General features: G+C 45.1%; 1 protein-coding gene across 5 annotated transcripts in view; it reads left to right on the forward strand.

Annotated features, from left to right (window-relative positions):
* LOC124606861 (basic salivary proline-rich protein 3-like) overlaps positions 1 to 13,907 on the forward strand; it is a 97,586-nt gene that overhangs the window by 21,423 nt on the left and 62,256 nt on the right. For all 5 annotated transcript variants that reach the window (XM_047138944.1, XM_047138946.1, XM_047138948.1 and 2 more), the window contains exon 3: positions 10,652 to 10,837. In XM_047138944.1, the coding sequence (XP_046994900.1) occupies positions 10,652 to 10,837 (186 nt within the window). The remainder of the gene's footprint in view (positions 1 to 10,651; positions 10,838 to 13,907) is intronic.

A 13,907-nucleotide genomic window follows, 5' to 3' on the forward strand; every position in this document is an offset into this window, starting at 1 on the left:
TGGGACTCATTTGCCGCATATTTCCACCACGTGTGTTGTGAGTGACGGCATTTCAACGACTGACGGAAGTTGCGTTTGCTCTGACGTAATTTGTTGAGTTACGTGTCCTTTGTCTCACTATGGGTGAGTACAGTCATAGGAATCTGTACTTTACGTTGAGTACAACACATGTTACATGTTGATTTTGTTTCTTAAGTGACATTCACTGTATCTACACTCCTGGAAATGGAAAAAAGAACACATTGACACCGGTGTGTCAGACCCACCATACTTGCTCCGGACACTGCGAGAGGGCTGTACAAGCAATGATCACATTCACGGCACAGCGGACACACCAGGAACCGCGGTGTTGGCCGTCGAATGGCGCTAGCTGCGCAGCATTTGTGGACCGCCGCCGTCAGTGTCAGCCAGTTTGCCGTGGCATACGGAGCTCCATCGCAGTCTTTAACACTGGTAGCATGCCGCGACAGCGTGGACGTGAACCGTATGTGCAGTTGACGGACTTTGAGCGAGGGCGTATAGTGGCATGCGGGAGGCCGGGTGGACGTACCGCCAATTTGCTCAACACGTGGGGCGTGAGGTCTCCACAGTACATCGATGTTGTCGGCAGTGGTCGGCGGAAGATGCACGTGCCCGTCGACCTGGGACCGGACCGCAGCGACGCACGGATGCACGCCAAGACCGTAGGATCCTACGCAGTGCCGTAGGGGACCGCACCGCCACTTCCCAGCAAATTAGGGACACTGTTGCTCCTGGGGTATCGGCGAGGACCATTCGCAACCGTCTCCATGAAGCTGGGCTACGGTCCCGCGGACCGTTAGGCCGTCTTCCGCTCACGCCCCAACATCGTGCAGCCCGCCTCCAGTGGTGTCGCGACAGCGTGAATGGAGGGACGAATGGAGACGTGTCGTCTTCAGCGATGAGAGTCGCTTCTACCTTGGTGCCAATGATGGTCGTATGCGTGTTTGGCGCCGTGCAGGTGAGCGCCACAATCAGGACTGCATACGACCGAGGCACACAGGGCCAACACCCGGCATCATGGTGTGGGGAGCGATCTCCTACACTGGCCGTACACCACTGGTGATCGTCGAGGGGACACTGAATAGTGCACGGTACATCCAAACCGTGATCGAACCCATCGTTCTACCATTCCTAGACCGGCAAGGGAACTGTCTGTTCCAACAGGACAATGCACGTCCGCATGTATTCCGTGCCACCCAACGTGCTCTAGAAGGTGTAAGTCAACTACCCTGGCCAGCAAGATCTCCGGATCTGTCCCCCATTGAGCATGTTTGGGACTGGATGAAGCGTCGTCTCACGCGGTCTGCACGTCCAGCACGAACGCTGGTCCAAGTGAGGCGCCAGGTGGAAATGGCATGGCAAGCCGTTCCACAGGACTACATCCAGCATCTCTACGATCGTCTCCATGGGAGAATAGCAGCCTGCATTGCTGCGAAAGGTGGATATACACTGTACTAGTGCCGACATTGTGCATGCTCTGTTGCCTGTGTCTATGTGCCTGTGGTTCTGTCAGTGTGATCATGTGATGTATCTGACCCCAGGAATGTGTCAATAAAGTTTCCCCTTCCTGGGACAATGAATTCACGGTGTTCTTATTTCCATTTCCAGGAGTGTAGTTTCAAGGATGGTCAGAATCTTTTATGGATGGACGTTTGTTAATAAGTGAAATCACAGAACTCCAAGTCAAGCTTACGTGTGTGCTCTGTTCACAAACAATTATTTCCATTGTTTGTACTATTGTGCCAATACACTTGGTCGTATTTGGGTATTACCGGGTAGTTGTAATTAAATCGTAGTTACTCACGGAGGACAATCATGGGTTGTAATTACCGTATGGCAGCAAAAATTGGTAGATTTGCAAATGCGTAACCTATTTACACTGGAAAAAATTAGTTCCAATTTCGGCAACCGGGTGGAAATCTGGCTGTGTACCGTCTTTGTATGACGATATGACACCCACGCTGTCATTTGAAAAGCGATAACGTGAATGAACAGTAAGGATACCGAGAAGAGGGACCGTACGCTCTTAGTGAGATTGTTTTATGTGCACAGCAGCAATTACAGCGCTGCACTGAAAGAGTAACGCCGACTAAAGAGCCAGAGGAGAGGCCAGATGTCATTAAGTGGTTTAAAGGAGATAAGAACGGAATTCGAAAACATGGGTGTGTTTGGTGTGGCACCTGAAAGAGGAAGACGTCCTACATCGGTGGAAATTGTTGACGAGGTTGCTGCTGCTATAACTCTATAACTGTCAATGCAGCACGTGCACCGGCGAGTGCTACTACCTGTGCAGTGTCCATCCCACGGCCAACAGTACGGAAAATTTTGCGACCTCTTATAAAACAAGATCGAGGTGGTGCGGCAACTGAAACAGCCGGCCATACCACAATTCATCAAGAGTAGTGACTGGCTTATTGTGACGAGCCACTTGCTCGGCCACTATTGACCAGACGTTTTCAATTGGTGAGAGATCTGGAGAATGTGCTGGCCAGGGCAGCAGTCGAACATTTTCTGTATCCAGAAACCTGCAACATGCGGTCGTGCATTATCCTGCTGAAATGTAGGGTTTCGCGGGGATCGAATGAAGGGTAGAGTCATGGGTAGTAAGACATCTGAAATGTAACGTCCACTGTTCAAAGTGCCGTCAACGTGAACAAGAGGTGACCGAGACGTGTAACCAATGGCACCCCATACCATCACGCCGGTGATACGCCAGTATGGCGATGACGAATACACGCTTCCAATGTGCCTTTACCGCTATGTCGCCAAGCACGGATGCGACCATCGTGATGCTGTAAACAGAACCTGGATTTCTCCGAAAAAATGACGTTTTGCCATTCGTGCACCCAGGTTCGTCGTTGAGTACACCATCGCAGGCGCTCCTGTCTGTGATGCAGCGTCAAGGATAACCGCAGCCATGGTCTCCGAGCTGATAGTCCATGCTGCTGCAAACGTCGTCGAACTGTTCGTGCAGATGGTTGTTGTCTTGCAAACGTCCCCAGCTGTTGAATCAGGGATCGAGACGTGGCTGCACGATCCGTTACAGCCATGGGGATAAGATGCCTGTCATCTCGACTGCTAGTGATACGAGGGATTCAGCACGGCGTTCCTTATTACCCTCCTGAACCCACCGATTCTATTTTCTGCTAACAGTCATTGGATCTCGACCAACGCGAGAAGCAATGTCGCGATACGATAAACCGCAATCGCGGTAGCCTACAATCCGACCTTTATCAAAGTCGGAAACGTGATGGTACGCATTTCTCCTCCTTACACGAGGTCAACTGCTGTTTGTGTATGATAAATCGGTTGGAAACTTTCCTCATGTTAGCACGTTGTAGGTGTCGCCACCGGCGCCAACGTTGTGTGAATGCTCTGAAAAGCTAATCATTTGCATATCACAGCATCCTCTTCCTGTCGGTTAAATTTCGCGTCTTTAGCAAGTCATCTTCGTGGTGTAGTAATTTTAATGGCCAGTAGTGTATGTCAATCAGTGGCAAGCCGTATAACAGTTTACATAAAGGGGCAGAGGTGAACCCACGCGTGATTGACTTGCTCAGTTTGTGAAGCTCTTTCTCTTGAATAAATCATCCAATTTTTTGGCATTGTAATACTTTGTTTGTCTGTACATCTACATCACCTGTGCTGATTGCCGTCCCCATTCAGATAATTCCTACGTGCTGCGTTATGTTTTTGTTTGGCCATGACCTGCAGATAGACTTGCATGCCACCACTCTTCATTTACTATGACTGATGAACTTGGCATAGAGTTCAATCAACATGGAATGACGTATCTGTGTCATTCGAGCTCGGTTACACCCGACTCCCAGCCACCCTAGAGCCGTCGTTTCTGCCAGTAGTGACAGCTCTGTGTATCAGATTTCACACGCTGTACACTCCCAAACCATCTACAATTCTTCCTTCTAGACCGTATAAGCACAAAATAAAATTTTAATATTTTCTATCTTTCTGGTGTTGGTATTTTATTCTCCCACAGTGTACTTGAAAATTAAGTACTTAAATATCTCCTTTAATTATCTGTGACCGAGACCGAAGTGATACGGAATTTGTGAAGAAATTCTTTGCTGTTTAGGAGGTGTACCAAATCTTACACGGCTGTCCTCAGAAAACGGTGTCCTAATAACCACTGCTCACCTGAATCCCCCCGGCTGCGCCTGAAATAAAGTTATATACACTCCAACACTGTTCATGACTGGAAACACCGGCAGCAATCACGAAAACAATTAAACAGCTGAGCATTACCCATTCCTATACTGACGGATTCTCATGAGCCGTCTTAGTTCACAACGCACCCGCTCGTGTAAGACCACTGTCGCACTAACAGACTCTCCAAACACAGATCTCAGTCTCGCACCTGCTCGTTTCCCTGTTGTCTCTCTGGGGAGCTAGACTGACGATACTTATTTTTAAAAAATATGCTTCACAGAGCGCACAGAGCTGATTCGAAGGTGCGTATTTGCAGTTCCTTCGGAAACAGTGTCCGCTCATTAGGATTGCTTGCGTCGATAATACGTGGAGCACATTGACCGAGGCACGCCTTGGATTTCACGACTTTGTGCGGTCTAGAAAGTGAGACTCGGATTGTTACAACATGACTGCTTTTACAGGCAAACGCTTTCATCTCGTGGTGGTCGCTTTCTGTCAGTTCGCATCCTATTTGATATTCTGCTTTCCGTGCATCCAATTTTTGAATGGACTCTTGTTTACTTTAAAAAAGTAATTTACTTGTCAAGTTTCCACATATGCAACCGGTTTAAATTTATTGGCTGTACTACATTTTTCTTGAATGTTGCTCGATCTTAGAATCTCCTTTCAAACGCATTTTAGGGGAAATTTTGAAGTACAGTAAGAAACAAAAAAGTCCGAGCAGCTGAAAAACTAATGATAAACATTACATGCTTAAAATCTAGAGGTCATAGATCACACAAAAAAAATATCAAGTAAGTAAATTCAGTGTAACAAACGGAAGAGGTTAAAGAACTTGCAACATAACTAACTCAAAGTACACTTGGACCGTGGCACTACCCAATTCTTTAGAAAATCAAAATTACAATCTCACCACAGTTATTTAAAGGGAATGGGAAGCCCGGGATCACTGGTGTTGGACAAGCTTGTGATTGTTTTACAATTTTAATTTGACTCAAAAGAGATTTTATTATAAACTTCAATTCGGACATTTGCCCTCTTACTGATACAATATACAAATCTTCACTTTGATTGAATTACATAAACATGAATAAGAATCATATTATTTTGCGGCCGCAACCAAAATCATTGATAGTAGGCACTGTGAATAATCAATCACAAACAATCGTTCTTGTTTAACCATATCTCAAAAGAGTAGTAACACCATACACTTCCAATTCAAAGTTACACAGCCACGTAATACCACAACTTCATAAAGAACAAAGAGATATTAAAGCTTAATAGAGCTGAACTGCCCAGATAAAGGTCGACAGTGAAACATGCTTATACTAAAAATACCAAGTGGGCCAACCAAGATCGCAAACCTTGGATACAGGAATAATACAAGTTGCACGTTCATTAAAGATACACAAGTGATTAAATAAGAAGGACTAGCAATAACTCAACCAATAAAATGACTTACAGAAAAGTCAATATTAACAAGGTGGCCTCAGTTAACTAACGGACATAATGACTCTGAATGATTCTCAGATTGCACTTAACTTTAGAGAACAATAAAATGACTTACAGAAAAGTCAATATTAACAAGGTGGCCTCACTTAATTAACGGACATAATGACTCTGAATGATTCTCAAATTGCACTTAACTTTAGAGAACAGTGTTAAGTCCAATGGCAGTGTTTGGAAGCAATAACGCTAGGGCCGGCGCGCAATACGAGCGTTCACTCCCCACGGCTTGTACACAGGGTCACATAGCAGGCGGTATACATTTATGTACAATCCGACCGGCCCTACAGTGACCGGTCCTGACAAGAATCGATAACCGCGCCAACGCCAGGGAACGAGCAGTCTTAACAAATGCCCACCAGCACAAATAGATAGCAATGAAAACAATGTCAAATCAGCACGCCGTCAGTTCTTAAGGAGCAATACTCTAACATTGCCCGTCTCTCAGTAAATTAGCCGGAAACTTAGAGATCACTTCCAGTTGGCTGAAGGCACTTTCAAGATTAAATAAACATACCAAATGCTGCCCTGACAAATGATTAAACCATTAACTCTATAGCTGCCCGGCACGTACACAACCGCAGCCAGTCCCAAAGCGAACAACATGTCCTAAAACAACTTAAAATTTGCGTGAAAACCACTTAAAACACTCCACGGATGGTCAAAAACGGAATGCGGAACATCAGCCTCCTTAAAATACCCATGCCGCGCGGGATTAGCCGAGCGGTGTAAGGCGCTGCAGTCATGGACTGCGCAGCTGGTCCCGGCGCAGGTTCGAGTCCTCCCTCGGGCATGGGTGTGTGTGTTTGTCCTTAGGATAGTTTAGCTTATGTAGTGTGTAAGCTTAGGGACTGATGACCTTAGCAGTTAAGTCCCATAAGATTCACAAACATTTGAACATTTTTTGAAAATACCCGCTGTGGAACCAAGTTCAGAATCATCTCCGGCAGCTACCCATGCCACAATAAGTTTCAACAATCTTGTTAGTTAAACGCAGAATAAAAGTGATACGTAACTTGGAGCTTGCAAGTTACGAGCTGGAAAGCTGTTCAGCGTGAGACGACTGATCCAAAACAATTTTGAACGTCAAAGCGCCCAATGATCGGCACAGTACATCCGGCGCGCACCAAAGGCCAAGGGCGGCGAGCACGGCGAGGCCGATGCACCACGGTTAGGGTCGTGGGCTTGTTTTCAACACAAGGTGGCTCGTTGAACGCCGACCGGAGACTCCCTCGTCACACGTTCACCCGGAAAACCCGCCGGGGGAGCAGTCAGAGATAGCAGGACAGCCGACTATCGATATCAGCGATGCAAATCGAACACCCTAGCGCCAGTCGCCACAGCTCAACACTGACGGAAAAAAAATCGAAACACCAAGAAGGAGTTGCGTGACATAAACGGAAGTTGGCATGCGTATTTCTGGATCTAAAATATGATTTCATATTTGGCACCAGTCTCAAACGTGTGTGGCGATAGTAGCAACACAATGAGGTTGGCTTTGAATACTCGCTGTAATGGTCGTGGGCGTTAGTTTCCTTTGCGATCGGACGTGGTGAGTTGATGTAAGGTAAAAACGCCTTTAAGGTGACAAAGACGCCGCCATCAACACCTCAGTATGTTTGAATGATGTTGTATGAATGTCTACAAGAGGCTGCATGTTCCTTCTACAATACTGCAGAAAGACTTGGCAGGAATGTAGCCACTGTTCATGACTGCTAGCTGCGGTGTTGACGAGAATATACAGTCAAAAAAAGACCGGGCTCCAGACGGCCACGTAGCACAACCGAGAGGGAGACCGTCGTGTTCGGCGTATGGCTCTGGTGCAACGTATTGCATCTGCAACGGCAGCACAGTTACACAACGAACTGTTAAAAATCGGTTACTTTCAAGGACAGCTCTGAGCCAGAAGCCCTGCAACGTGCATTCCAATGACCTCAAAACACCGCCATCTGTGACTCCAATGGTGTCAAACGAGAGCTTATTTGAGGACAGGGTGGAGGTCTCTTGTGTTACCTGATGAAAGCCGGTTCTGCCTTGCTGGTAGTGACAGCCGTGTGTTGGTTAGATGGAGGCCGACTGAGATCTTGCAGCCAACCTGTCTGCGTGCTATACAGGTTGGACTTACACCTATGGTCTGGGGTGTGATTTCGTATTATATCAGGAATACTCTCGTGGGTATCATACGCAGCCTAACAGTAATCTTGTATGTCAGTCTGGTGATTTGATCTGTTGTGCTGCCATTCATCAACAGTATTGGTTGGTTCAAATGGCTCTGAGCACTATGGGACTCAACTGCTGAGGTCATTAGTCCCCTAGAACTTAGAACTAGTTAAACCTAACTAACCTAAGGACATCACAAACTTCCATGCCCGAGGCAGGATTCGAACCTGCGACCGTAGCGGTCTTGCGGTTCCAGACTGCAGCGCCTTTAAACGCACGGCCACTTCGGCCGGCATCAACAGTATTCCAGGGGATGTGTTCCAACTAGATAAAGCTCGACCACATACTGGTGTCGTAACGCAACATGCTCTACAGAGTGACGACATGTTGTCTTGAGTTGCTCAGTCACCAGGTCTGTCTGCAGTGGAGCACATCATGGGAGGACAGATCCAGCACCACCTACGACCAGCATTAAGCGTCTCTTATTGACCGGCTATATCCAACAGGCACGGAAGTCCACAAACTGACAATCTGCATCTATACAACACAACGCACGCACGTTTGCATCTTTGAACTCAACGTTCTAGCGATTACACCGACTATTAATGTACCACCATTTCACACTTCAAATGGTTTATCTCGCGCTTGCATCAACCTGTGATCTTGCTGAGAGCTGGTTTATCAGGATGGGGCAGGATAAGGATTCGATTGTGGATGGGGCCATAATCAGTTACTCTCGGCTCCACAACAAATACGTAAACTTTATTTCAAGAAATTAAAATTTTAAAACAATCTCTTAAAAAAACATAACTGACTGTGCAACAGCTGAAGGCCTTATCACAAAAAATTCGACAATTTTGGGGCCGAAGGCCACCAACAATAACCTCAAACAACAAACGACTGAAGTCCTGAATTAGAAGTCAGAATCCAAATAGCACATTTAAAATAAATAACTTGCTTAAAAAAACTTACTGTAAGATGGCTGAAGGCCTTATCACGAAAAAAGTGAAATTATTTCTCGGCTGAAGGCCACACCAACAATAATTAGAAAATTACAGATATCCTTAAAACAAACATCACAGTCTAAGTAATCAGGACAAGCGGTTCTCTGCAAGTGTTCCAAGGGTCGGCCTGCGAAGGTAACTCAAGGTAAAATGAGACAGGCAGTCAAGAGCTATACTCACGTAACAGGATGGAAACTGAAGCTAGGGGCAGCTTAAGCGCTGATCGACCGACTAACCAATCCGCCTAACGTCCGATCACCAATACGACGATGGAATATTTTTAAGCAAGGGCGAAGAGACAGACAGCACCACGTCTTGAGAAAACAAGACACTAGAACCAAGGTAGACCTCCCCAAAAATATGCACAGTACTATGCAAGAGGCTGTCAAACTACACGACGTGTTGGACAGCATCAACAAGACGAGGAAAGGTACACTGCCAGAAAAGTACACTAACATCCAGGGCAGGTAACTGGGGCGTTAGCGGCCACAAGGCAGAAAATACCGCTGGTTGCACTTCACTAATAAGAATAATACTAAATACAATGATGAATAACAAATAGGGAAATACGGCTACAATAGGCTCCGGCTTGCGCTGCACGGACCTGTTCGCTGCCGCGCGCCAACCGATCTGATTTCCGTTCGCAACTCTCCACCAAATCCAGTACGCAGACAGCATTAAAATAACTGCTCATTCAAAACCGCAAGATACACACGGATCCAGGAAAGCAATTACACCAGCAACTCACACTGTCAAACAACACGGACGAATTAAAAGTCGGCACAAACAAGCCGGAAGCGGTCGGAAGAACAAATGCACGTCGTCCGCTGCGACGACCGACCGAACGACCGACCAACGGTCGTCCCCATTCAAGTCAGGCACGAAAAAGATCCCAGTACAAATATTCGGCAGACAACTTATTGCCATGAGGTTACTTCGACGGGCGGACACACACACACACACACACACACACACACACACACACAAACAAACAACTGAAAGTTGCGCTACTCGAATATCACGGTCCATTCAACCAAAACTCGCTGAACCCGGCGCTTGACGTGGTCGTGCACTCTCGCGACCACATCCTTCCGTCGGACAGTGAATGCGTGTCGCCAGCGGTCGGGCGAGTCCTTGCTGTCCGGACCTCACCGCTACTCCGACGCAACTCCCTAGCCCGACACACGACGACCCGGAAATACTAGAGGCCGTTCCCAAGCTGGTACTGCAGCACGCGCTATCGATAAGCGCTGCTGCTGACACTCACGGACAGACAAGGACAGCAAACGTAGTGGCGCCAGTAAACACTCTATGAAAACGAGACACCACTATCGCTATTACAAGATGCCAAGCTACGAACGGCATCAACGCGAGCCGCACACGGCTCACTTGTTAATCATTTGTCATTTGAATATCTTGTCTAGACATTTATATTCCCGAAATTTCATTGCATTGATTATTTCATTTGTGCTGCGATCTTTTGCGACAGTGTGTTAACAATTATTAAGCCTTCAAAATCGCACATTACATAAAAGGCAGCTTCAACCTAACAGATCAAATTAAAGACAGAAAGATTCAAGAAAGAATATGCATAGTACGGTTGACTCTCGTGGTGGCTGTAATTGTGTTTTTCGCACCAGTGTGTGCTCAGATCCTTTTTTTTTTCATGGCTCCCAGTAATTGTCAACATCTCTCCATAGCTGGCTCAGCAACATTCAAATCTGAATGATTTTTGCATTACAAGACACGTCCCGCTGCTGTTTGACGAACTACCGAGAGTCCTTTGGTTGCAGGCTGGGCGCAGCTCCTGAGGCATCGCCGCAGCAGTAACAGCTCTTCACCCCCGGAGCCTCCCAAGGACGCCAACGGCCGCCCCATGCCTCCCCCAGACGGCTACGCCCACGGAAGGGGGAGGAGGGACGCACACAGCTTTAGTTCTGAAACAACCACATCAGTCCCACTAGAATACATCAATTCTGGTAAGTACCCATTCAGAGATACAGTGACCAGTGAGAACATAATGATCGCCCGCCCACTATCGATATAAACCCGTCTGGCGATAGTAGCCTTACTTGGACAGGAATGACTCCCAGTCAGACACATGCATGGTGCATGTAGTATCGACGAGCAAGCTTTCCATGTTTAGAATGGGGAATGTGCACGATCTGAGTTTGACCGAGGGCAGATTGTAATGGCCCAGAGGCTCGGCACTAGGAATTCGGAAACCGTACGACTTGACGGCGTTAGAGGAGTGCTGAGATGGATTGCCTCATTACAGTTGTCGGACGTCATATGTTGGTCAGACTGCTAAAACAAGACAGGAGGCAATCTGTGGCGGAACTAACATCAGACTTTAGTGCTGGGCAGAGTACAAGTGTGGCTGGACACACAATGCACTGAACACTCCTAAGGACCTAGTAGAGGATAAATGAGCTGTTCGTGGATGATGCTGTTGTCTACGATGAACTCGCTGCTCTAGAAAATTGTAACGTAATGCATAAAGATCATCAGAGGATCGGCGCTTGGTGCGAGGATTTTCAGTTAACCGGCAACATAAATAAATCTACTGCGTTGCTTATGAAGACCCGTTACTGTATAATTGCGCGACTGTCGAAAAGTCACTGTAAACAGTCACGTCTGCTAAGTACCTGTATATAAAGACACGGACATTTTTGTAGTGGAATGACCACATAAAATTAATTGTAGGAGTGCCAGATGCTAGACAGAGATCCGTTGGAAGAGTGCTCAGAAAGTGCAGTCCACTCATGAAGGAGCTAGTTTACTTCGCCAGTCGGGGGCGTACACATAGACCCAAAACGCTCGCTTTCGTGTGACCGAACAGGTCAGTCCAAGGAGGATTTCCAAGCGTCAGTAACCAATCTCGATGAAACTTAGCGGGTGTGCAGAAGAGGCGAAATAGTGCAATACATATTTCTTTTTTTGTGCCCAAGTTCACTTTTAAGTGTTGAAACACATCCCAAAAGGTAACGTGGCATTGTTGGATTGGAGAGAATATCTTTGGTCCTCATATAAAAATTGATATGTAATTAACGTTCTTGAAAACTGTATAATGGAATTCTGTAATAATTTGAAATTTTCCAAACCACCCTACCACCATTAATTAGTTTTAAAAAATGGAAAATTTTGTTACAACTTAAATTAAAGAAGCTTTCAAGCTACTCACACCCATGTGTAATAAAGCTGTTTTCTGAAGTACTATTTCCGGAAAATAAACTGTATACAATGTGCTGTCAGAGTATTTGCAACATAGCTTATTAAAATACCTAAACATCGACCCACTGTCCATAATTGTGTTGTATAAATGGAGATGATGTTTTAACTACTGACGACGCCTTTGGCACAATTGTTTTATCAATCTCCATTGCAGGATGTGATTTTAGTGTATTTTACTTCTGATGAAGGTATATTTAGATATACTGAATTTTTAATGAATCTTTATCCTGCAACTGTTTTGGCAGTCATCATTTACCGTGAAGAATTTCAACAGTTGCTGTTTCAGCCATGTTTAAAATCTTGAAATATCTAAACATTCTTTATTAGTCTAGTTGTTTATTATACTCCTTTTTGTTTTATGTTTAAATTGTTATTTTACGTTTTATTCTTTTGGTTTAGTTTACCGTTTCACATACGTGGATGAGTTGGGGTTGTTTGGGGGAAGAGACCAAACTGCGACGTCATCGGTCTCATCGGATTAGGGAAGGACGTTGAAGGAAGTCGGCCGGGCCCTTTCAAGGGAACTGTCCCGTCATTAGCCCGGAGAGATTTAATAGAATCACAGAAAACCTAAATCAGGATGGCCGGACTCGGGATTGAACCGTCGTCCTCCCGAATGCGAGTCCAGTGTGCTAGCCACTTCGCCACCTCGCTCGTTCACATACGTGTATTTTGTTATTGAAAATAATAACTCGTCATCATGATACAATATCATCATTATAATATTAATCTGTAAATTACTGCTTAAAACATAACATTTTGTAACATCTAACACATGAAATGAACGAAATTTGTTCACGTAATGTGCATGATGGAGAACACAACGAAGAAAAAAAAAATAAAATAAAATAAAATTAGCAGGATGTTAAATTGTCGTGTGTGATCCACTAAATATCTTGATTTGTATCAGACATATTTCAGTATACTGCTAAGCCATGGCGAAAAGAACTGATGATGCACTAGTGACTGCAGCTTAATTATATTGTTTCTTAAGTGGAGATCGACATCTAACCCATTCAACAGAGCTAGATCTGAAAATCTATACCTGTGCCGTCGAGTCCTTTGGGATCACCAGGTAAACAAGTCTCTTGTCCTCATGAACGATGCTATATACTGTTCTTTCACACTGGCAGCCCTAAGAATCTAACAATAATACACATTTTTCTCCTTCACTGGGAACGAAAACATGTTTCAAATATCTTTTGAAACAGTCAGATGTTTGTTTATCAGATTTCCGTGTTTTCACGAGGACATTAGGGCTTCAAAAATAGATATTCAAATCCTCGGTCCAAAAGTGTCATTAGTTTCTCCTAAAACTATGAAATGGCGGTTGTTCAGTGTGAAAAAACAGTTTTGACTACCACACGCAAGGACAAGAAACATGTTCATCTGGTGATTCCAAAGGTCTTGACGGCGCAGGTACAAACGTGGTACGTATACGTGTACAGCTTTAGACGTTGGAACAACTTCGTGCGAAGAATTTCAGAATTTCAGATCTAGTTACGTTGGATGATTTTGATGTCAATTTCTAATTGAGAAACAATGTAATTAAGTTGCAATTACTAGTACATCATCAATTCTTTTCTCCACGGCTTACCAGTGTACTGAAATACGCGTGATATAATTTGGGATGCTTAGAGGATTACCCGCGACAATTTAAAATCCTGCTGAATTTTGTTTTGTATCGTGTTCTACATTATGTATATTATGTGAAAAAATTTCGTTCCTTTTATGTGAAAGGTGTAAGACAACGTTATGTTTTAAGCATTTATCTACAGATTATCATTTTTGTAGTTATTTTGTACCATAATAATG

Source organism: Schistocerca americana, chromosome 3 (genome assembly GCF_021461395.2).
Source record: "Schistocerca americana isolate TAMUIC-IGC-003095 chromosome 3, iqSchAmer2.1, whole genome shotgun sequence".
Classification (NCBI taxonomy): Eukaryota; Metazoa; Arthropoda; class Insecta; order Orthoptera; family Acrididae; genus Schistocerca; species Schistocerca americana.